This window comes from Aquila chrysaetos, chromosome 17, assembly GCF_900496995.4.
Source record: "Aquila chrysaetos chrysaetos chromosome 17, bAquChr1.4, whole genome shotgun sequence".
Classification (NCBI taxonomy): domain Eukaryota; kingdom Metazoa; phylum Chordata; class Aves; order Accipitriformes; family Accipitridae; genus Aquila; species Aquila chrysaetos.
Genome location: NC_044020.1, coordinates 9,556,260 through 9,582,207, shown reverse-complemented (window position 1 = coordinate 9,582,207; position 25,948 = coordinate 9,556,260). Strand labels below are relative to the sequence as shown.

Genomic DNA, 25,948 nt, shown 5'->3' with positions numbered 1-25,948 from the left:
TTTGATGCAGGTGGCCGAGGATTAAGTTGTACAGTGTGCAGTACATAAGAGGTGGAACTTCAGAGAAGCCTTTTTGGATTTTAGACTGTTGAACTCTATTGCTACATTCCATAAAATCTTTCCATTTTGGAAGTCAATACAGAGCTGCATACTTGCAGCAAAATTTTGGTAGCTACAGAATAAGCCTGCATGCTGCTTTAGTACTATTCAAAGGGCGCTGTCCCACAGCTACCTTCCAGCCATGCAACAGGTCAAAATACATTCAATTTTTTAAATGCCTGTTTTCATCTACCCAGGGAGGTGGGAATGCGTTTTCATGACTGATTAGCCTTCTCTGTTATCACCCTCATCTGCTGGAAGGTATTGGAAAAAATGAAGAAACTCCATTCAAATTAAACATTCTTGTTATCTGACATCCCAGCTGTAATTTGATGGTCACCATTTCACCCTGTTCTTTCAATTACCCTTTCAAGTCTCATCTTCTCTAATTCCAGATGATGTCTCCCCCCCTCTTTGTTCCTCTATCCTTGTACACACGTTTTTAAAGAGAATCTCCTTATGAGTCATTCTGCACCTCGTGGCTGCTTCAGGTCACAAAGTTCTCTTAAGACCACTAAAACAACTCTTTTTAAACAAAAAATAAACGAAGTCCTCTCTCCAAACTGGAAGATAGCATTCACCAAACCATCGGAAGGTGAGAGTCCCTAAGGGAAGCCACGTCCTTCCAAAACCAGACACATATCCTATTCCATCTATGTTTCTGTAACAAAGAATAACTTCTAGCATTGGAAGAACATTAAGCAAAAACACAAGGAAAAAATAAAAAGGAATTATTCATACTACTAAATATTTAACAGAGTCATTGGATGGGAAGATCATACACACCAATAATCAGAGAACTGAAAATTCATTAGCAGTATTGCAAAATTTGCAATGCAAAACTGAAACTCTTCCTAGAACGTGGGCAGGCAAACACGTATTTCACACTGTTCCCATAGTCTTCATTTTGCACCTGCCACAGATCTCTGCATTTACTGTGCAAGTAGGATACAGAAATTCTCAGGGAGACAACTGGAGATTCTGGCAGCTAACTGAGGGAGAACCGGACCCATTGTTATCCCGGGGGTCCAAGCAGGAGAACTGGATACTCAAAGAGGTAAAAAAAAAAAGGTATTAAACATGTTGGAATTTAAGACCATCATCTTTGGTGTAGAGAGTTAATAGCCAGCTGAGAATAACAAAACGATCCCAGGACTATTTTTCAGTTTACTAAAGATTCAGATAAATAAAAATGCAACAGGTCACACATGAAAAGCTTTCCTCAGAGTTGACTTTCCAAACCACAATGGCTAAAGAGCTGCTTTTTTTTTTTACTTTTTTTTTTTAAATAAAGTCCAGATTCTGCACAGACTTGTGTGACAAGAGTCATACTAATGACATACTGTAGCATCACGGTATCACAGAATAAAGCAGTAGATGCCAGAAAGATAAGACTGCATTTAGGAAAAAAGAAGTTGGCATTTTTAACCTCCAAAAGGAGGCTACAGCCCTGGAGGAGGTTGAACTACTGCTGGAAGGCAGGTTTTATTCAAATTGAGATCTTATTAACATATAAATAAGGTAATTTTTAAAAGCTGTATCTACGCCACATATCCAAATGTAACAATAACTAGAACTAAAAAGAAAAAAATGCAGGCTGAGAACAGCTCAGATTTGTTGTTGATCTACGGGCTGATTGTTTCCAGATAATATCCTTTCCCACTTCTCTCCAAACCAGACTATTTTTCAGCTTTGGACCTTATATCACAGCAACGAGGCTCCTGCTGAAGCTTTTCGAGAGCCCCCCCTTTGGGACTTTGAACAATCAGGTAGTCACACAAACTTAGTACTAATTCATGAACAGAAATTAAATGAAAGAGAAAAATCATTTATGATTATGCTTTTTTTGTTGAATTTTATATTGATTTCAGAACAAAAATTTAAAGCTTGGAAGATCTGTCTTCAGATCCTGTCTGTCATTGATAGCTGAGGTTTTGATTACTGTTTCCTACTCCTCAAGAGAGCCCTAGCTACAGCTCAGAGATTTCTCAGGTGGGCATCTCAATCGCCCATATAGAGAATTTGTCCCACACTAGTTATTTCTAATGGCCTCAAAGGCATTTTCCTGGAAGGTGGGATTATTATGCCCTAGTGAAAATTTAAGTATTTTATACCACATGATTAACTTCCACAGGAGATGTGGAGAAACTACCACTATAAAGTGCCTTGTAGGACCGTATTTACAGCATTCAGATATGCGAGGTTTTGGCTGAAAAGAAAAACTTTTCCAATCCAACAGAGGGGGGATGTGAATCAGGACTCCCTCACTAAATACCCTATCCAAAAGACTACCAGATAAGGGCAAGGCAGCAGGATATAGAGTAGCCTCACTGCTCTCTTCTCCCTTGCATGAGCAGCAGTTACTCCATAAACTTTTTAATTTAACCTGCAGTTATGTATAGCTACATCTCATAACTGCATTTCTCAGCGAATAAAATATTTGCCAAGTGTGATTCAACAGAATTTTCTTGAGAACATGTCTCTCAGAAGAGTTGCAAGACAGTCCTCTTTTTTCATGTGTGAAAGAAACTGCTCATAAGCACTTCAACCATCGTAAAGGCAGGATTTTTAGACAAGTTTGAAATTTTTCTATTCCCTGCATGCTGCACTCAGGGATACTGAGAGATTCAGGAGAGAGAGAACTCCATAGCCAAAACCATGTTTTTCAGACCATATTCCTAAAGTAGAAACCCAGGTGGTCTCTTCAGAGCCTGCTGATGAGCAGAGCTCTAGGGATCACATTGTTTACACCATTTCGGTATGTATACTTTTTTCCCTTCCGCATGCAAACTGCCACTTCTCCTCCTCCCATTCTACTGCAGTGCTATTACGTGCAGAAATTCAGTACTGTATTTCCCCATATGAAGAAATTGGCAAGGAAAGACCGTGTGCTCTTGGCAGAAGTTTATGCTGGGATTATGCCAATAAACAATCATTTTCTGGTTGCCACAAGCATTCCATTATTTCAGATTGGCCATTCAGTCCACTCCAGTTCAGCTCCGTTAGTGCTTCCTTAATAAACCCTTATTATCAGGGGCTTAGGCCTCAGTCATTTGAATTCACGCTCAGCTGGGACTTGGTATTCAAGGACCCAGTCCGAATGGCCTTAAAAAAAAAATATATAATTAAAACACTTACTTTGCCACAGAGCAGAGACAATGGAATTTCGTTGGCTGCAAGTTATATTTGCCCTCTTAAAGACTTAAGAAAAGCTGGATTTTGAGGCTTGTTTTATAAACAACACTTGGAGGCTTTGGTTCTCACTAGAAGAGAAATGGGACAGCAGTCTTTTGCCTTCATCCTTCTTTCAATGCATACGCCTGTTGTTTACAGCACAAATAGACTTCATTTTCTCATCCATTTTGAATCACCTACTTTTGGGGCTAGATTTTTTTGGGGGGGAACCCACTCCCCACTGGGGTCTGTACCGAGCGGTGACAGCACCTGAGACAGCTCCTCATCCCGTGGCACAACTCACGGCTGCTCCGCTGACTTGGTGCCTACTGAGGAGGCAGCTCAAGCCACTGATCTGTACAGCATGGGCTTCACAGCTTTGATCCAGGCACCTCAGTTCTCCTAGAAAGCAGCAGGTAGTCTGTATCACTAAGGGCACCACACACACACTGAATTAGCAAGGTGGCCGGCTCCAGACTTTGAATTTTAAGCAACCAAAGTCAACTTCATTGCTGCACACGTCGATTCAGAAAAACAGTTTGCCCAGAGATTAGCTGTAAATCCCAGACTGTTGGGTTTGCCACTGAAAAAGCTCACAACCACCTCCCTCATATACCCCACTGTCATAAATCCCTTAATATTTAACTTGCTCCTGATAATCTATTCTTTACAATAAAGGTGTAAAAGCCATTAATCATAGCAATTTATTGGCCACAGGCTGGATGCCTTTATGCAGTGCCTGTGCAGGGTAGGAATAGTGGCATGTACACCTCAGACACAGCAAGGATGGCATCTGTCTGCTCTTCTCCAACAAGTTCTCTTTGTACAAGTTAGATTCTACTGTAGTTAAAGTGGCAGCCTTTAGAAACCAACATTTAAATGCAGAAAGATATATCACCCATGGATCAAATTAGTAAGTACCCTATATTTATGTTCCTTCCCTTCCAATATATCATCCATCAATATCATACCATCCTTACTGTCCTAGAGACAAGCACCAGTGAAACACATTCTCATCCACTCCACCCTCTCCTCTCCTTTGCTCTGCAATTATAATCAGATAGGCAAACCACAGAAAATGGAACCTCTGCCCTGCATCCTAATAAGGGTGGCTGGTCCCCTAGAACAAACTGGCTTGCAAGATGTGGAAGTCACTGCTGACATTGTGGAAGTAGGAACAGGAAAAAAAACTAAAAAGTGTGAACATATGTATTTTAGACTTCTAAAGTGAAATCCTGCTCCCTTCGCTACTGCCAGTCACTCTACAGGTTGCTATAGAGAGTAGTCCAACCTGGGAGGACAGGGAAAGTACAGAAGGTTTCTCAAAGAGGTGCTTCTACTCCAGCCAGAATCCCTTGGAAACACTTTTATCTCTGTTCTCATAAACCCAGCTGAAACCCTTTACTGCTATTGCCAGTTGAGGAATTTGGAGAACAGCATGGAAAAGCAGCTTTCCAGGGATTGCACTGCTACTGTGAGCTGCCATAGTGGTAACAAAGGGGAGCTGGTGTGTGGCCGAAAGACCAGTTTCATGGGCTCCTCTCTGGGCCCAGGGGCCCTTGTCAAGAGCGAAGAGCTCCTGAAGGCTCTGGATTCTTCAGTTACGCCAGAATTACACAGAGATGAGTCCTGAAACAAGAGTGCAACTGACCTCAAATGAAATCAGTGTCATATAAACCTGTGAAATTGCAGCTGTCTAAAATTCAAACTAGAGCACCAGACCTTGTAAGATCTCCACTGCTTTTTATACTCTTCATGAGGGGGTAGAGAGCTGAAGATATTTGTAACTCTAAATGGTACTTCCCGTTGGTCCTTTGTTTCTAATTTCTTCCCAGATGTTTAAAAGGACAGAAGAGTATCATGGTATGCATGGTTGTTACAATTACTGTAAAACGGGAATTCAGTTTCATTGGGTCTCCCAAGAACATGGTCAATTTTAACTACTGAGTTTTGTAATTTCTCATTTTTGTGAATTTGCAAGAAACAATGATGGGGAAAAAAAGCCTTAATAAAATTTCCAGTGCCCAAAGAAGTTAATAGGCAAGTACTGGGGAGGGGTGGGAGAAGGAAAGAAGGAAAGGTGGGGGATGTTGGGATGTTAACTCTTGATAGTTTTGTGGAAAGTTATGACAAGTCATGATTGTTTTATTCCTGCACAGCTCAAACACGTAATGCAATCAGTCCATTCTTGTATCGGCAACACACCTACCACCAATGGGAGTGATTTCCCCAGAAACACTCCAGGACATTATTGCAAAACCCCAACCACAAGGTTAGTATAATCTATCATGAATTAAATGCATGATTTGCCATTAGGGAAGATAATTTAAAGGTCCTCGAGGTAGACTCACTTGTGATATCTGTATAGGTGCAATACAGCATTGCCCTCTGCTGGATTTTAAGCTGCCTGCTCATGCAAAAGTTGCCGCTGGCTGAGCTAGAAAGGATGATTTTTAAACAAGCACTGTACTAATTACCATAAAGGACTATCTTGCCACCAAATAAGGGATGAAATAGTGAATTAATGCTTATTCCTAAGCCTTTCTTTTTTCACAGGACTAGCACTGCTTCAGACAGGGCCAGCATTGACTCACTCAGCCCTTGCCCAGTCTAGCAACAGTCACAGACTATTATGCGTTCCCCAGAGTCCAAACACTGAACAGAATCAGCGCACAATCAGATCCACAACATCTAAATAGGCAGAGACTGAATTTTAGGTGAACTCTCGCTAAACCCATGTCACGGTTCTGGTACCTACAAGACTGGTCCATCTTACATGACTGTCACATCCAACTGGGTTGGGTGTTTCCCAGTGCACAGCATTCCTGCTGGACAAAGGCCTGCTGCCACCAACTCCCTTCTGGGCATCTCCTGATAAAAAGTCAAGTGCTATTTCCAATCTCTTCATAGGTATGAATACGGAGACTACCTCAGTGTGGACTGATGTATGATGAGTATGACAAGAACGAGGAAGGGCAAACTGGATGCAGCACTACAACATAAGCCAAATCTTTTTGTCTGTTCTTGCTGTTCAGCATCTATCGTTTGCTGACTCTTCCCTAGCTTACTGACATTTCGCATAACTAACCAAATGCACACGCATATACAGGTATATAGCTATACCTGTATGTGTAAACATATTTGAACACAGCTGCCTGTGATGGGTTAATTATAAACACATGACCTAGATAAAGACAACAAATCCCATTTCTGTACTTCTTCAGCTATTATTCTTGCTGATCATGTAAAAGACACAGCAGGGCATTTTGCATCCTGTAGCTTGATGCTGTGCAAAATGGGACCACATCCAGAGAATCAGGACATCTGCTAACTCAGACTAATATATGGGAAACCGAGAGTTAGCAAAATACTCTTTCAGAAAAGAAGAAAGTGCAAATAGAAAGCTCTTTTCCATTTATACTAATTTCCAGCCCATAGTCCACCCTTGTGCTTCTTAAATAGTCCCTCATTGGATTTCTTTTAACTTTGTTTTTCCCAGCATTCCTTCTCTCTTTCAATCCCTACCTTATTTTCCCATTCCAGTCTCATTTTAACATTTTACTCATTTTCCCTTTTCCACCGAATATACATGCTGTATATTGTCTTCAGAATAGCTAGTCTGCAAAAGCAGCTGCTTATAGCCCCAGTTTTCTTAGGATTCCAACTCTTGTTATGTATCTGTTCTGCACTAGATGCTGTGGGAGCAACTCACTCTTCTCCATGGGTGGTGGTGTTAATGATAATAACAACAACAATAATAATAAACAACTCGGTTTCTAAAGATACTTTCCTGCTTTGCTGCTTGATGAGAATATCTGTACTCTCAAAAACTCTCTCTAGTGTAGCTCTCCCTGCAAGGTATTCTGCAGTTCTCTGTGGGAGGCTTCTTCCTAAAAATAAATGTCATGATTTGTTTTCTCTTATGTTACAGCTAATTAAATTTTGCCACCATAACATCTCACCATTTCATTATGCTGCATTTCCACTTTGCCCTTTTCCTGCTTCTTTTTTCTCCCTGTACTGTCAAGCTGAGAGCAATGGCTGGGTTTAAATATGAAAATTATCAACCCCAGCCACGTGCAATGAACATAAGAAACAAGCCCCACATTGTTTGATCTCTTGAAAGAAGTTAGCACCAGGAGTCAAGAAGATTTGATAATCTTGCAACTTCAGCTTACAAACTGTGGAAAGTAGGAAACTTAACTGTAATAAAAGGTATGTGTCACTACATACGAAAGCGCTCAGACATGAAAATGTGAAGAATGTACTAAGCTTACGGATAGAAGATAAGAATTATATATGTAGTTAAAAAAAAAAAAAAAAAAAAGGTGATAAGCTTCATATTATCCAGAACTCAAATCTTAAATACAAAGTTTACTTAGATGCCAAAATAGAGTTTTATGGACCAGGCAGGCATTAAAGAACACAATTTACAGCTTCAGCCCAATTTTGCACTGCCTTCTGCTTTATTTTATTATGTATACTTGTGCAAATGAGTGGGCAAAATGTTCCATAACATTTTATACTCACCTTGAACAAGTGACTGAACAACATGCAAAGCCATAAAATGGATGTTGTAATGATAGCAGAAACCTAAACATGCAGTAATTCCAAAATAGTACCAATTAACAATTGTTTTGGAATTATCAGTAGTCACTATGGCCAGTGATGCAGATGATCTCTCCAGTTTAAGACGGAGGTAATAAGTCATAATGCAAATGGCTCAGCAAAGCAGTCAGAGAGGCAAGGTAATATATAAAATTCTCAACCTGTCACACTCAAGTGCACTCCCTACTTTACATTTTAAAGCACAACCATTGAAATGAAAAAGAAAAAAAAAAAAAACTAACATTGCTATTTAAAATGTAGGTCACAAAGACAAACTTTACTTAAGACTATGTTCCTGAACTTCGGACACACTGTATGTCGTGACTGATTATAGTATTTTCTACAACGTTAGCTCTCTGTGTTTTAAATTGGAAAATGCTTGGTGGTGACGATATATCAGAATGTGAAAAAGCTCCATGTGACCACTGTCCTGTCTTGAACCTATCTGCAGGTAGACATCCACAGGGAAAAAAGAAAAAAAAAAAAAAATACTTTGCAAGGCTATAGATGGCCACAAATAGAACAGTGACAATATATCCCTGGTACTTCTTAATAGCAATGTCAGAAAGCCAATGCAAGAACGCTATCAAACTTCTTTTCTCTCCCAGGGTGTGGGTGTCCTAAAGGTCTTGGCACATTCCAAAGCGGTTTGCAGAGTCCCCGGAGGACAGGACTGGAGTGGGAGGACTCTGGCAACACGCAGCCTCCTTTTGAGTTAAATTTTGCCAGTAGGGAAGGGGGAAAAAAATATTTTGTTCTCTTTATAGCTGTACCATATAACTGAATTTGGAAATTACTGCCAACTAGCAGGTAGAAAATGTCTAATGTGGATTTCAAAATATCTTGCCTGAAAGAAACAGTGATATTTAAGCTTTCCTGAGACTATCTTTTAGTCCCTATCAAAGAAAATACCTGAGGATTGAGTTCAAGTTTCAACTGCAATAAGGCATGAGTATGGTAGTAGAGTCCAAGCTCAAACAGAAAAACCCTTTGACTGACTTGCATCCAATCAGATCCCTTGGCACCATGATTCTTAAGGAAATTTGAAAAATGGAGGAGTGATATTGAGAAAAGGGCAAGGAAGAATCTTCCACTGTTGAAACTTTCTGAAAATTATGGTATTTGTTACTGGTTATTAAACACCAAAAGAAATCAGAGCTGAAAGGTGCTTTGTTTACAAACAAAGCCTAAAGTACTGGACAATTTCATGCACACATATTCCCTTCCCATCTCAACTTCTGCACAAATAAAAATAAACCACAAAAAACTCAACACAAAACAAAACAAAAAAAACCCCAAACACTCAATGGACCCAGTGTCGGATCTTCTCTCCATATGCAACGTGTTCGTTCTGTAAGGCTGCATGCTTTAGAAAGTAAAAACCCACGTTAAGTGCTGCCTTTAATGAATGAAAGTGGAGATCCCACAAACTCCGTTATTTTTTCTGGTAACCTGTTGTGCTGATAGAGTTAACTAGGCAAGTGCTCAGATATGAAGTCCCGAAGGACTTAGGACCTTACTGGCATGTGAGATACCTAGATTTATAAAATGTGGATCTTTTGTACCTCTGCTCAGTGCCCAGCTAGTTCTGGCAATGTCTCAGATGGCAATGCCGTTCAAATATAGCTAAATATAAACGTAGCTCAGCTTTATCCTGAATGCCCAGAATATTGTAAATTGCTGGCTTCACAGGGTTCATTATAAGCTAACTTACCTCATTACCTTTGCCACACAATCTTCAGCATCCAAGCTACCACTCAGTCAGCAGGTCTGTATGGATTTCAGTCATATACTCTTAATTCTCTCTGTACACCGATCTTAATGATTCTTGATTCCGCTCCTAAACAATTAGCTCAACAAGGCTGAATGCACCTTCCGCAATGTGTGCTGGCATGGGAGACAAGGGATCAAACCCCAAACCCAGGCTAGCCATGTTAGTTTTTTTCCTTCTGGGTAGTTTGTGATCCACAGGGTATACTGAAACCTGTTGGCTCTTTTCTATTTTTACTTTTTGCTAAAAAAAGAGAAATTCAGTTTTTGGGTAAGACTGCCTCCCTGTCCGATGAAGAGCAGCTGGCACGCATGCATGCAGGAAGGCAGGGTTAAATTCAGACTTGCTTGAAGTTCCAGACCATTTCAACTAACGTTCTACCACACCCCCCTTAGGTCACTGCATCACGTTTACTTACATGGAAATAAACACATTATATATCTGTCTGCCAGTTACTTTCCCTCTTTTCTTCACCAACTGTAAAAAGTGCTGGCACAGAGCACACCTATTTCTGTTCGCATAATGACTGTATGTGTATGGGATTGCTTCTGAGAATATTTCTGCCATTCTTTGTTCTAGCAATAGGAGAAACAAAACCACTCAAAGCAGAACACAGAGAGAAGAAAAGTTGAGGAAAGAGGATAGTTGATCCTGAAGCATTCCCCTGTCTTCATTTCATTAATATTCGCATCTTCTTCTATGATGGAAAGGAGTAACAGCTTATATTGCCAAGGATCATAACACTAGCTTTCTCATGTGTGGATTCAGGGAGACAAGAGGGAGCATTCCTGCAGGTAATTAGCCTTGACTGCTAATCACATCAGCCAAAAGTGATGAGCAAATTAGAGCTTCAGTAGAGCAGCTAGTCTGATGCTCTTCCTAGATCCCTAGAGCAGCATTGCTGGTTACTGTGATGCTCTGATGCACAGAGACCTGCAATACATCCTCACTACCATACCAGGACTCGCCTTCACAGCAGTCTGCCCTTGGATCGGATGAGAATACAGACAGCGTGTCTTCTATCAGCCTCGCGCTCCACCCCAAGGACCATGTTTTCTTACGGGTCAGGGCAGATATTCAACTTCTGATTTACTCCATTGATCTGCCCTCGTGCTGCAACAGTGCAAACCAAAGAAGAGCAGAAATTATTTGCTTGATCTTCTCAGAGTCAACATTTGTCTGGTTTGCAGTTTTCCAGAAAAAGAGAAAAGTCATGATCCAGTCACAATGAACACAGTGAAAGGTGGACAGGGACTTGGATTCAAATTTGTCTGTATCCCTTGTCTACTAATCCTTTTAATTTTTTTTTTTAAAAAAGCAAACATACTATAGCACTGTGTTTCTACATGACCTGTCACTTGAGATCTTATTCATTCCTGAAGATACAAGGTAAAGTCTCAGCACACACACCTCACCTGCAAAAATGGCTCTTCTATTCAAAAGTTATAAATAGGAAAAAAAGCAAGCATGTAAACAGTACAGCACAGTTTATACCTACACCATCTTTACCTGGAACCTGAAAGAAGTGAGCACGCAAGCAGCCCCAGCAGCCTGTTTTTACAGACCTCTCAAAAGTGTCATACACAAAGCATAAGACTCGAGTTGATTCCCTCCAAAAGCCTTCCCAGAGCCAGGGCTGGACCTCACACAGGTCGGCTGTGATGCTTTGTAACCTTCCTCCCACTCCTTGAGCCCCCAGACCTGGACCCATTTCCCAGTGAATGCTGCCTTGCTGACTGACTGCACCTGCGCGCAAAGAAAGGCTCAGTTCAGCTGGGCATTGGACCGATCCTTCTCTTCCAGGGATACAATTCCAAGATGCCGCCTAGCGCCACGTCCCTTTCTTCTTGTTATGCCCCATATTTGCATTATTGCAGACATTTGCAGTGGAGGAAGAGCAATAGGGCCCTTGCTTCAGTGACATGCAGGGTCTATGCTACAGCCACCCCAAAGGAGTAAGCCAGCCCAAACTGTGCAGAGAAGGCAGAACGGTGACTCTACTACAGCTAAGAGGTTCCCAAGGGGGGAAAAAAAATAATACTCTGCTTTAACAGATGTTGCATATACATGTTATATAGACTTGTTATGAGAAACAGTCTCCAAAAGCTGACAGGGATGGGACAAAAGCTGTGTTAGATACACAGAACAGAGAAACAATCAGCCCCAACTCTGTCACTCAAGGAAAAGACTCTGAAACCTTTCAGGGTAGAGGACTGTCACAGTTGGCAAAGGCCTAAAACACATGGGATGAAAAAGGACTTGGAAAAAGAGGATGATCAGGAATGGAACGGGCCAGGAGACACAGCAACAAGCGGGCTGTGCACTGAAGAGGAAGGCTGATAGAGAAAGTATCTGAATATGAAGCTCAGCCCAGCCAACTGTTGCTCAGACGTGCTGAGAGCAGCGACTAGTTTGTGTGTCCTGACATTTTTAGAAACTCAGTGAAGGAAATGGAGAAAAATAAATCCTTGCAAAGATCCTCTCCTCAATCCTAGATGATGATAGCTTAATTATGCTGGAACCTATTAAGGACTAGACTTTAAAGAAAAGCACCCTGTAAGATTTCAAAGGATGAAAACACAGAATTTCATAGATATTACTACTAAAGCCTACAGAATTTAAGTGAAAACAGTTACAGGTAGATGTCAGATTTCCAAACGCTAGAAGATCAGAGTAATTTGATTCCACCTTGTATAAGCATTTACATAAATCAGAGGCTGCCGAGGGATTTAACGATGGGAGTTCTACGTCAAAAGAGTGGGATTTCCAGCCTCTATTTCCAGATCCAGATTGTGATCCAGGCTACGCCACCCAATTTCCGCACCGCCACTCCCCCTCCCTGCCACAGGATAGGCTTGTCGTAAGCAGCTTTCTGCCAGAAGAAGGTTGGATAATTAAGGTAACTACCTCACAAGGCTCAAGGATTAGATCTTCCTCTTTACTGACCCCGAAATAACCCTAGAAAGAAAAAGCAGAGCTCTTAGTGATAAAGGCTGGAGTTTGGGGACAGGAAGAAGCGAAACCATCCGAGGAGTTCAAGCCATTCCAGTGCCCAGCTGACAGCAGCCCATTCCCAGGACACTCCTACCAGTTTTTCTAGCAGCAATTCATCCTCACGGGTTTCAGGAAAGCCATATTTAAACACTTCATGTGATCAGGACCCCTGCACACCACCCAGACTGCACAAAACATCCAAACGTGCCTCTGAATATATTGGAGGTTTGGCCTTTCCTCCAAAGCAAACACAATTCTGATTTAGACAGCTTCTCACCAAAGCTAGCCCCTGGCTACTTTGGCTTCTCTGCTCCACGGCCAAAGATAACAAGCAGGATGCCTAGAAAGCATTCCAGTCTTAAGTGCTACATCGGCATAAACCACAACACAGGACTAATTTCCCTGCAGCTCCAGGCTGTCTTACACTGCAGTAAAGTCTCTTTGAAGGAGTAAGAACATTGTCCCTTCAGACACGACTCTTTGTCAGGATGTCACTCTGTGCACGTGGCTGGAACAGTAGCTGAAGTGGCAATGTTTCTACTAGCAGTACCTCCAAGTAAAAAGCTAGTTTAGTATCATTTCTCCCCTTCCTCTTTTAACACAACACACAGGACAGACCCTTCTCCTCACCTCTACTAGCATACACGGCTATTCCGCAGCGTACAAATTGACCAACAGAAGGACAGAGATGGGGTACAAGCCTGAACGAGACAATTGCTCAGGAGTCACAGAATTTGTCAGTATAGGAATCACACAACAGTTGAGGTCAGAAGGGACCTCTGGAGGTCACCTTGCCCAATGCCCCTGCTCAAGCAGGGCCACTTAGAGCCAGTTGCCAAGGACCATGTCCAGATGGCTTTTGAATATCTCCAAGGATGGAGACTCTACAACCTCTCTGGGCAACCTGTGCCAGTGCTCGGTCAGGGAGAGACCCACAGTCTCACTTATGCCTGACACCAAAAGCAGCCCTGGTTTTGTACAAGGCTGGACACTCACAGACCTGATCAAATTCTCTTGGTGTGGGGTGGGGTTTTGCTTCTCCCAACCCTTGAACATCCGCATCCCTGTGCGGTATTGACACTAACGTGTGCAAATTTTATAGTCAAGACCCTACCAGCTAGGGTGGCAAAAGTCCTGTGATTAAAGTTTTGTCACATCTGTTCTTTAGCAACAAACGCCTTTAAATGGAAGGCATCATGGTTACAGCTTATGCAGTGCTGTATTTCTGCATTTTAATTCTCAAAATGGCTTGACAGAAGAAGGGGAACTGCTAGTACTTTACCCAATCAATCCTATTACAGTCTCTGCAAGGCAGAGTACTCCCACTCCTCAGACAACACACATTAACAACGAGGTCAGCTTTGTGATTACTCCTGGTACTGGCTTTTTTAAGCAGAGTCAACATTAACAGGTGGGTTTGCTACAGAGAGGGGAAGAATATATTACAAGCAGGTACGAAAATACAAAGAAATGCAGGAAGAGTAAGCAAGACAACACCCCTGAGGGTGAAACTACCAGACTGTCTCATGAAGGAAAGTCTTTGTGGAAAAGTACAATCAAGCACAGCAGAACAGGTAAATCAAGTCTCTGCATTAAATCAAATCTCTATGCTTCTTCCCCATTGCCTTCATTTCTTGTTTATTCTGTTTCAGGTGAAAGGAATAGAGCACTAACAGAACTGAAAGTCCTGCTGGAGCGGATTTGTTTCAAACAAGCATCTCACCAGCAAAAGCAGATTAAAAAAAGGAGCCAAATCTCTTAAGGGGGGGAAAGAGAATGGTCCTAGTTCACCAGCCAGTACACTTGGTACAAGTGCTGCTCTTGGGGCAGTTCACAGCACCCTTGCATCGAGAATACGCTGCAATGAACGTCGCCATCCTGCAGATACAGAGAGATCACAGATCAAATGCCATAATTACAGATATGAGAGTGGCCCCCCTCCTATTCACGTGCCGGCAGACTGAGCGCCTGAGTCTGCTAAAGTAGGCCAATATCTTCCTTATTAACAAAGAAACTCTCCACCCTCAGTTCCTGCACCGCTTTCTTCCACCTCTCATGTAAAAAGACCTATGAAGCTTTTATTCTCCATTCACTTTGTCTCTGCCCTATTTCTGAGGTCCCTTCGGCCCGAGTTTGCATACCTCTGAACCAGTGGTTGCTGTTACAGTTTTGATCCTTTCCCTGGCTGGTTTAGTTGCCTTTATTAGCTGCAGCACGCCCTCAAAGTTGGAGCTGTTTCTCTCAGTAGTCTCTCCTTTAGCATGGAATAATACATATTGCAGCTGATTGTCTCCCTAATTAGAGGACTTTTAACATCTCTAGAGTTACATGTGACTGATAGAGTTCTCATTCATTCAGTAATGTAAGCATCTATTCCTCTTTTGCTTCTCAGTTTAGACTATTTCTGGCACCTCAAACTACTCCTTCCCTCTCTTCTCTATCCCCAAAAAACAAAATAAACAAACAAACAAAGAAAACATGCACATGAATGTCAAACTTTTCTAATAACTTCCCTAATTCCTCACTTTTATCTCCTGTGGTCACTATATACAGCCCCAGTTCTTACTTTTACTGCATCACAAAGATGCAGGATCTGTGCAAACTAGTCTGAAAAATCCAGTGTTCTCTTTGAGTCCCTCCTTGTTGCTTTTTAAACAGGTGAAGAAATGTGAAAGAGAAAAATAATACATTATCTTACTAAACCAATTACTGGCTACTACTCTCTTATATACCACACATAGGGGGAAAAATGCCATGAAAATAAGGACTTGGAAAATAAAAAAGAATCATTAAGGTTGTTATTTTACAAGATTCTGGAAATATTTTTTTATATGAAGGAATAAATAATAAGAAAAACACAACAGCAAAACACAGGCAAGAGTCTGTCACATTTTACTTTCAGCAAAGAACCCTAACATCCTCCAGCAATAAAAGCCACAATTTTCTAGCCAAAGAAAAAAAACCAGAATCCTCCTCCACCTCGAACATGTTAAGCCATTTGTTACACTGCCACAAGGAAGCTCAGGGATGCTAGTGAATGGTAAAATACGCAGAAGAACCATAATGATGAGAAAGACCTTGCGAAGAACTGTCAAGTACCCTCAGAGAGGAGGAATTGAGTCTTTCCAGACATCCCAACTTGACCTGGATGCTGAAGGCTTCCTAGCAAGTGAGATTTAGGGTACAGAGAGACTTTTATAAATCCTGGTTGCTGAGCACACAGCACAGTTTTTGATAGCGGCATACTCAAGACTGGCAGGAACAGTATTGTCCAGTTTGGGATCTAGACAGATTTAGCAAGCTGAGAAATATAATGGTGGGGGGAGGTTTCAAAGCAAGTTCCACAGGGAGTTTAGCACCAAACTTCTGCGTTTTCATCTAATACAGAAAGCATATGAGACAAAGGACGAAAAATTTTATATGCTATAAAAATTAGCAGGCTTTCCTGCTAGTACACATTAGGACCAAGTCATCATAAAACAAGAACTGGATAGCCTTGGGGATGGAGGGATAACAAGTTCTGAAACTCAATAGTACCAGAAGCAAGATCACACGCTTGGGAACTAACAGAAAATTCTGCTTTGAACCACCGGCTCGTAAGGTCGCACAAGTGAGAAAGGGGACTTTTAACACAGACCCTGATTACCACCATGATGAGACCATTCAAAGAGGGGATGTGAATTCAGAATATATCATACACACAGAACATGAGGTCCTGGTGACTTCCTTCTGATTCCTTCCCCCTGTAACCAACCTTCAGAGAAGAAACATCTGCAAATGACAAAATTCAGCAGGTTTTCTTTTGGTTTTGTTTTTTTAATATAGGGATTGGCAAGTTTCCAAGTGTAATGTCTTTAAAACACCTAAACTTTGGATGTTTGGAAACAGCTTGATACACTTTGCTCTACTTCACATGCTGTCTTCTAGGACACAGACTTTCTCTCAGTGACTATTTGTATGATGCCAAGAAAACATCCCTCATCTTTGTTGGCTGAGTCTTCCTGGCACCTCTGTGAAAGAAATGAACAAATAACCTAATGAAATTTCAAAGTGGCCGGGATACTTATCTATACTGAATTCCCCCTTCCCATTTCTCGGAGAGGAAGGGTTGTTTACATAATCAGAAGATTACATTTGTTGATCAAAGGATGAGGGGAATCCTCTTTACCTCGCATGCCCCATCCGCATGCAGATTTCGGAGCACGGCCTCACTGAAGCACAGTGTATGGCAACACAAATGAACTACCCCTATATTAAGTCACCAGATGTAATCCTGACAACAACTCCAAGCTCTTGGGTTCCTCCTCCTCTGATCTCTCTCTTTCTCCTGCCTCCCTCTCCCTTTGCTTTGATGACTTTGACAGCCAAGTTCTTGGAGAGTCACTCCAGGTTACAACGTGTCACCTTTAATGGAATTCAAAGCTTTAATTCAGAAAGTGGCCACTCTTGACCTCTGGCCCCGCTGCCACCCACTCTGCCACCCCCCTCCTTTCTCCATCGCCATGGAAATGAATAGCCAAGCGAAAAAATGGGAGCAGGCAAAGTCTAAAGCTTTTCACAGAGCCCCCAAAAGAAAGATGAATGAAACTCATTCATCACTGAGCAAGGGACCCAGAGAGCAACACTGACTGAAAAGCAAGCCAGAGGGAGAGCAAGCAAGGGAGAGAGACAGACCGAGATAGAAAAGGTTACCTCATGCAGGAAGTTATGTGATTTGAAAAAGAAAAGCACAGGAGGTGTGAGGGAACATAGTTCACTTGCAAAAACTGCAGATTCCTCCAAGAAAGATGCTGTTATTTGGGGAGGAGGGGCTATTTCCTCAGCCCCTTCCCCAGATAGAATTTCTTGTCCGATTACCAGGAAAGGATAGAAATTTGAGGGGGAGAAGGGAGAAATGACTGGTAAGAAATTGCAGTGAAAGCCTAAAGGATGGACAGCTCGTTGCAAGGAAAAAAATATAATTAGAAACAAAGCTGTGTTTGTAGTGTTTAAGTTCCCTTCATCAAATCTCCTACTTCAGCGGTATTTTGCCCCCAATGCATACACCTGCCTTTCTTTCCCATCACCTCTGCATCACATAGCTTGATTTGTCTTGATATGCAGTATCAATCAAATATCAAGGCAATTTTTAGCACTAGGGAGAAAATGCACTTAAGAGGCAATAGCTCATTCACTCAGACATAGCACCGGTTTTCCGGTGTGTTCCTCCAGTTTCCCCATTTCTCACAACCTCACTACAGCTGCATTGGCAAAGAGCTCCTTCTTTCAGAGCACCTGAAACAGATGCACAGTAAAAGGAAAAAGAGTTAAACGACACCATGTATGCCAGCATCAGATGAAGGAAAATGTGCTACTGCATGCTGTCCTACAGAGCTGACGGAGCTTGCTGATGCCAGTGACAGAAAGAAAGGGAGAGGGAGAGAAAGGAAAGTCTGAGATGCAGCAGCTCCAAAGAGCTTATTTGCCTGCACCACTTGAAAAAAAGAGATAAGCAGGACAGAAGGAAGGCAAGAAGCAGTGGAAAGTGATTCTCTAAACCCAGAATCTTTTGCGAAGGTATTAGATAAGAGTGTCATAGATTACACTAGCATACTTATATCATTAATGACTTCCCAGAATAACCAGTCAAAATTCATCTCAAGCATACCAAAAATTAGGCAAAAGCCAGCAGGGCGCTTTTGGATGGTTATGGGAGAAAAGCTGTAAAGGGCAGGTCTCAGTAAGAGGCAAATTCTTACCTAAGACTGCCTTCTTGCCTTATCCTGACAGAAAAATGATAATGCAGTTCTCCTTTTCACTGAAGGCCAGTCCAAAGCTTACCTGTTAAGTACAACTCAGAATAACGCCTACCTAGAGATTAAGTGATAACTCCAGGAGATAGTTGTCCCTTGCAGAGCGATTACCATTCTGAACCATGAGATTCTTTTTCCTCCTTCTGAAAGCTAATCAGGCATGATTCTCTTTCATTCCCCCAATCCCTCTGCCACAATTTAATTCCTTTTTTAGTGTTCTAGTAAAAAGGTATCACAAGAGAGGCAAGAATCATTAAACTTTATTCATTGTTAATTCAGTGAACAAGATGTGAAGCCAAGCTTCCTGGGGGTGGCATTAGCACCTCTGCTGGCCAGTGAGCTCAGACCCAGAGCTCATACTTAAGCTTCATTTTTTTGATAATCTGTATTACCCTCCATGGTGGCTCATACTCCAGCTCTAGCCTGAGCTACCCTGCAGATTCCCCAGGGAGGGGAGTTCAGGCGCACAAGGAGAAACGCTCACTTCGATATATACAGTATATATAGTATGTAAGGCCTTTGAGTCACAGTAAGAGGGATGCAGTATATTCACAAAGCCTTTTGAAAAAAGAAAAATAGAAGTGACAACTTGTATACAAGTGAACTGAAACTAAAGCTGGCACTCTCCATTGCTCCCAAGTCTCTCTCCCACAGCTATCAGAACATGTCTATCCAAAATGGAAGCAGGCACAGATAATGCTCCTTTTCACCTGCTGAATGCCCACTACTGAGGTGGGGGTTTTAGCTTGTTGCTTGTTTCCCATTATTGGGGAATCATTACCTCCAAATACCCAAAGGCTCGCTGAGACCACAGGTATCACCTGTTAAAGCTAATGAAGCATATTTCACTACAGAAGGATGCCAGCACTGAAGGCACAATACAGACTCGCTACTACCTCTCTACAACTCGTCTTTCATGAGAAGCAGCTTTGCAGACGTAGAAATGCCAGAAGTAATGCCACAGGCTCATAGACCGAGGACAGAAGGAAGAGCACTGCAACAGGCAGAGGGGGAAAAGAAAGCCTGAAACCTTACAGTGCTGCTCCTCACACCTTGCCTCATCCTCCCCACTCTTCTGGCCAGCAAACATCTTCCTCTCTCCCAACCCTGTGGTCCTGTAGCTTTGCCTCTTCAAAAGCTGGCTTGCAAATAGAAAAAGAGATCACTTAGGAAAAGTTTTGATAGTTATAAAAAAAAATGACTATTTATTCAAGGCATGGCAGAAGTTAATAGGATGATGCTATTCCACACAGGCAGAGCAATCACACAGCTCTGGTATAAAACAACTTGTGTTAGTGTTAAGAACAGGTAACAGTAATATCTTAGTAAGGAATTACCCTCTAAATGGTTCTTCTCTCTGGTGGCCTCAGCCTAAGGCTTTGAATTGTCTTGAATGAAGATGTCTCTGGTTGTTCCATGCTTAATTCCCACTGTAGGGAAGTTCAGGTCAGCTCTATGCTGCACATCTGTTTATGTTAGACAGATTTTGGTAGCAGCAAATTGTGCCACAAATGGCTCCACAGAGGTGGGAAGCCTCATTTGGTCTTCAAAGTAACCAACTTCCTACAGTAAATTGAAAAACTTCAGTGCTCCAAACCATGAAGGACACCTGCATGTCATTAAGTACTTAATGCTGAGCATACAGCTTTCTGGGTCACCATCTGTTCAGCAAAAGCACCGGCTCCTGGCTGCTGTTCCCCAATTCAGTGCAATCCAGGGTTTGAACTCTCAGCCTTGGCAGCTCACAGTTACCCAAAAGGTAGCATGGATGGATCTTCTGTGTCAGCAATACAAATCGAAAAACAGTGTCCCAAGAGAGAACAATTCAACCAGGCAGAGGTCAGTAAAGTCTGTTTAAGGATTAGGAGCTAATCAGAATATCTCATAACGTATATGCCTCTGTTTGTTGTATCTACTGCTGCCCTTCTAATCTCATCAAGATGCCTGCTTATCTGCAGTTATCTGGCTCTGGTAATACTTATTGTCTGTGTTATTTAAGCAAAGTTCTCTCCTGTGCTACAAAGTTTGCTATCTAGGCAACTACTCACCAAAGAAAGTTCAAAATTAACATGCCCTCACCTAAACAACAAAACTTGTTGAAAACACTTTTTGTAGCAGTAGGAGGAGCTACCTGCATAAAGCTAGAGAAGAAATATCTCATGAGCTCTAGAAATCCAGAATGACTTTCCCTCTGGCTCCACAGGAGCCAGGCTGGCCCAATACTGGCACTTCTATCCAAAGTTTTCAGCCTAGAGCTTCAACCTTTTGAAGTTCAATCGCCAGATGGTTCCACTACATCAACATCATCATTAAATTAGGCAACATTAATCACAGAGATAAAACAAGAGGTAATGGGTCCTAATGGTCACTGGGGAAGCATGACCTTTGCATAAAACAAAGCAGGAGAAAGAGAGAACAGAGGCTGCTCTAAGGTCTGAGGAACTAATGTAGGCTATAACCACTTTCCACATCACAGGCTTACAACTTCTGCTTTTTGCCCCCAGTCCTCCCCACCCAAGTTGTATTACACATGAAAACTCAATTTAAGGAAATGTACTTTGTGGAACAGTTCCATATTCTCAGAGAGAGGAACAAACAAGTTTTTCCCATTTGGTAAAATCCTATTTGGGATCTGATCTTTCAGAATCTTCTTAAATAAAGCCAGCAATTTATTATAACTATAGCCGGTGCTCAAATTGAACTAAAGTTCAAAGCTGCTAAGCTCCTTCATTCTTCTCATTGAGAGGAAAATCAGCATTTCTCTTGATTCTGGAAACAGAACTGGCTTATCGACATGACTAGAAAAGCATAAATAAAGGCACACCAATCCCATGAGCAAAGGAAGCCAATAAAGCTGATATCCTCCTCTTCTCTAATGCCTCTGTTTCCTCAGTCTTGCAAAATCCAGAACTCCTCTTTATCCCTGCATACCTTGCACATTCCCCAACTAAAAGTGGGCCAGAAATAGCACACAATGGTGCGGATACTCTTCTTCTTTGAACTGGCAACACCTTAGCTTGATTTAGTTTATTTCACTCTAAAGAGATTTGTTTACATTTAAAAATTGACACAGTCTACCTATGTCACAAATGCATGCTTTTCTTCATTTAGATTCACTTGTCTAAGAGGCTTTATACAGGCAAGACCTAAAGACAGTAAGACAATGCTTGGATGGAGACCTTTTGTGCTAAAGGACTAGGGTTTCAGGAATAAGCATTGTGGCCTGCCTGTCTGCTATCAAGAAAACCGTACTTGATGGGAAAGGAAAGCACACACTTAGCTACCATTCCACTAAGGCAAGGTAAACAGGGGGAGGAGGAAAAAAAAACCAAACCAAAAACCAAAAAAACAAAAACCACACAAACCCTACACTTAGAAAGGAAGGAGTAAGCGACTCTATAATTTGATGTTTGGCTCTACTCTACTAGGTTTACAGCAGCTGAGTTGCAATTTGATATGATAAAGGGCAATACCAGTGTGACTTGCAACATGTTACAGCCTTTGTAGGAAGCAAATTGAGGCACCTCAATTACAGTATTTGTGTATTACACTTAAAAAGAGAACTCCATTACTTGTTAAAGCAGGACACATTTGCTATCTTTTAAAACACAGACTCCTGCTTTGCTGGCCTGCCCACATTTCACCTCTGAGCAGCTGAGAAAAACTCTTCTGTCAAGACAAAATGTATGTCCTTATGCAAAAGCCCCAAGTTAGCTCCTTGTACCAATCTTCTGGAATCCACAATTCCACATTTGCCATTCACGCTTCGTAAGATGAGGGATCCACTACCTTCTACGAAAGCTTTTGTGAAATTATCATCCTGCCTCCTACCATCGACACTGTAAAATAGTAAATTAATTTGTAATTGAATTTTTCTTATCATGGCTTTCTCCAGTAAGTTAGAGAGGCCTTCAGTACTTGTTATTTTTCCTCCCTAAAAGATATTTATAATGTGGTTATCTGTTCTTGAGTCTGTCAGGCAGACTAAGCTCTTTAAGCCACAGAGCAAACTTTCTCCAGCCATTAGTTTGTTGGAGACACCAAGACAGAACGCCTTATCCTGGTATCTCTGTCATTACCACCATCACCCTAGGCTGGGCCTCTCATGTATACGCCTAAGAATTGATTTTAGACATTTCTCCACTGCACTACATTCAGAGCTCATCTGCCAATGGCTACCTCCTATGACCCCCTAAAATCTTTTTTAGTCACTGCTTTCCAGACATTTCCCACTATGTAAGTTTCATTCACACATACAGAGCTAGAAAGGACTAAAACACGCTGTGCTAAGCCACCTGCAACTTTATTTTCAGCCCTGAAAACACAACAGGGAAAATGTCACCCATCCCCAAGACACAGACAGACACGGGAAGGAACAGGTGGAAAGAGGCTCCCTGCCTTTTCCTGGCACCTTTCCCCATTTCCAAAAAGGTAGAGAGAGGTCCTCAGCAGCCTCAGGCTGTTAATAATGATGCCAATGCTCAGTTAGCAATGAGTTTTGCAATATTCAGCATTTTCCTTAAAGACTAAAGTCTAATTCTTAATTTTTAAAAGAAAAAAATAAAAATGTATTTTCAGTCTTCAGCTTTAAAGAAAATACTTGAAAGTGTGACCAATGGGTTACATTAAAATAATAAAAACCTATGTAGAAGCCAGAACAAAGAATCGCATCGCTGTTTTGGATTTTCTTCATTTAGTGATTTTTAGGCCAATATCCTGACAGGAAAGGGGGAGGAGTGGGGCTGTCAGTACTGTATTCAATGAGTATAATTACACTGAATTAGCGCTAAGGGGTTTAGAGAGAGGGAAAAAAAATACTATTCCACAGAGTTAATATAAAGTGGGCTTTCATGTACATACAAACCCACAAGGAGCAAGCTACTGCCTGCTGAGACCCGTTTGAGAGCCAAGGGATTGATCGGACTCAGCCAGCCCTTGCTTAAGAAAAAAGCTGCAGTTGTGAATTACTGTAAAGCAGTATTCACATGATTGATGGGTTTACCCCCACCACCACATTTGCTTCAAAGATCCATTTTGTCTTCTGCGGTGACGGTGTGAATTAACCCCTCTCACAATGGCTGGCTGCATTTTGCAAGACCAGTCCAAGGTCTGGGAGCTCGATGAAGCTTTTATCTTATGCAGCCATGTGACCGGGAAAATGGGAAAGAGATGCTATTTAACACCCAGGCTTCTGAGGAGCACCGTAACACCAACCTCCTCAAATAGTCTGCAAACTTTCTGCTGTCAGACCAGCCAGCTCCTCACCTGCCTGAAGAATTGCCTTTGAAGGAGCTCTGCTTCTGATCTCCCTTGCAGTCTGATGCTCCACCCACTTGTCCTTACATCCAAGGGAGCATAAGGTATATTTATTTCATCTCTTGCCTTTTTAACCCGGTTTGCTGTCAGTGATAGTTTTTTTTTTTTTTCTTCTTCTTTTTTCCCCATGGAGAGCAAGGGAAAGCCTGAACTCTGTGTGCAGTAAAGAATCCAGAGACTCCAGGTAGATTTGTGATAGGATTTCTCCTCAAGCCTCATGCACTGTAAATTGAAAGAAGTAGTTAGAATAACCAAGGGAATGGGGGAGAACAACCAGAAATGGGCCCAGATCATGACCAGCTTTTAAAAAGCTCCTGAAATCTTTTGAATTGACAGTATGACACAGAAAGCCAGATTTCCATGGAAGCCCGATCAGCCGTCTGCTTAGGAACAGGCCCACAGCATCTCAGGAACAGCTTATTCAGCCAGGAAATCTGTTCATGTCAACTGCAAACTGCCCTCTGCTCTTCCCAGTTCCCAGGAAGGTATTACATACATGAATAAGATTTCTTTTTCCTTTATGAGGTAAACACATTGCTTAAAAGAGGGGAAAAAAAAACCCCAAACAAACAAACAACAGAGCATTAAACACTATTAGCTACACCAAGCTGGCTGCAGTCAAGCGAAATTTAACCTTCCCATACACAACTCTGCAAATGCTTTTCATACTGTGCCTGCACCGCTTCATTTCTCTTGCCCTGGACTTCCATAAAGCCATGTGTCTTATCTTAGAGCATCTTCTCTGTATTCACAGTCCTGTTCTAGCCACAAGGAGGGAAAAAAAAAAAAAAAAAATGATGCATCGCCACCGCAGTCATCTGTGTCACTGTACTCCCCACCACCACACTGCCAGCATTTCTTAATCGCTACCTGCGGCATCCGCTGCTCCGCACGGCGCGAGAGCCCTTTATCCCAGCCCCACCTGCCGTCCCAGGCCTGGCCCTGGGAAAAGGGCGTCAGAGCACGACAGCGCAGCTGGTTTTACAAGGAACGTTAGGCGGGGGAGCTTCTCGGCACGTCCTGCCTTGGTTTGTCACGGCACATCGTAGAAGTCCTCTGTGCTCAGGTTTAGAGCACCTTGTAATCAGTCCTCCTCGGTCCTTTCTTGGACGCCGCCTCGATAGCTACAGCAGATGTTGCAGGAATCACAAATGCCGAACCCAAGCGCTGGGAGAGGTCTCTGCCTAAAAAACGCAGTCTCCAAAGGGGCAGATGCTGAAGTAGCACCAAATGGAGTCAAACACATTCCAGCCACTACACTCGATTCTCACTTGGAGATACAAATTCTGAGGCCAAAATGCGTCTCAAAGCATCCAGTAGCTCCATTGGTCCCTGTGCATCAAAGTTATTAGCGACCCACACAATCCACAACTACAGCTCAGCTGTCCTGGAGTGACTGGGTTAACAGATGAACACTCAGCATCCTCAGGAGCCTACAGAAACTGCTGTCAGACCTTCTCCTGCTATCTTACAACCATGTTTCCAAATTTTATGTGTGCGCATTTTATTAACCCCAAAGGGCAGCATGTTTCATTTCTCTGTGAAAAACCTCTCTCAATTGCAGAGAAACCGTCCAATTTGTCAGGATCATTTCGACTTTTACTGTGCTTGTGACCCCTGTTGCTGTGCTTTGCAAGTTCTACACACGTGCTTTCTGCTCCACCACTGAAGCAGAGGAGGAGGACAATGGGATCAACGGCAGGCTGTGCCGGGACCTCGCCGAGCTGCCGGCAGCCTGCAAACCAAACGTATGGAAAAGCACACTGCAAGGCAATGTCATGAATCCTGCGTGAGGTGGGGGGAAGACCAGAGAAGCAGAGTACACTAGCGTTATCGCTGTGCTAATATGACACTGCTGTGTTAACAGAGCCGTCAAATCCCATAGACCCACCGTACCAAGCTGAAGGCTCACCCCAGTCCCAGGAGGCCGGCGGGCTTTGTTTCCACCTGTCATATGACAAAAACATTTCCACTGAGCGCTGATCAGCACTCTAAGTTATTCTCTTCCCTCCCCCCGCAAATCCCCTAACTGCGGTTCAGTCCGGTGGCAATAGCAGCTGGATGTAAAACATTATTAAGAAAAGTCAAGTTATTTCACTTCCAAAGCCTATGGGCAGTGGAGTACCATTAAAACTAGGCATATTTTTCTTTTCGTTCCACCTAAACAATGATTTACTCTAAACAAAAGCTACTT

At 42.3% G+C, this 25,948-nt stretch overlaps 1 protein-coding gene across 4 annotated transcripts in view; it reads right to left on the bottom strand.

Moving 5' to 3' along the window:
* Positions 1-25,948, bottom strand: part of PTN (pleiotrophin) — an 80,597-nt gene that overhangs the window by 39,727 nt on the left and 14,922 nt on the right. For 2 of the 4 annotated variants that reach the window (XM_030040825.1, XM_030040826.1), the window contains exon 1: positions 3,544-3,575. The exons of 1 other annotated variant lie outside the window; for it this stretch is intronic. In XM_030040825.1, the coding sequence (XP_029896685.1) occupies positions 3,544-3,560 (17 nt within the window). In that variant the 5' untranslated portion in view covers positions 3,561-3,575. Of the gene's footprint in view, positions 1-3,543; positions 3,576-23,703; positions 23,977-25,948 lie in introns of those variants that run through there. One more of the 4 variants, XM_030040828.1, reaches the window with a different exon arrangement.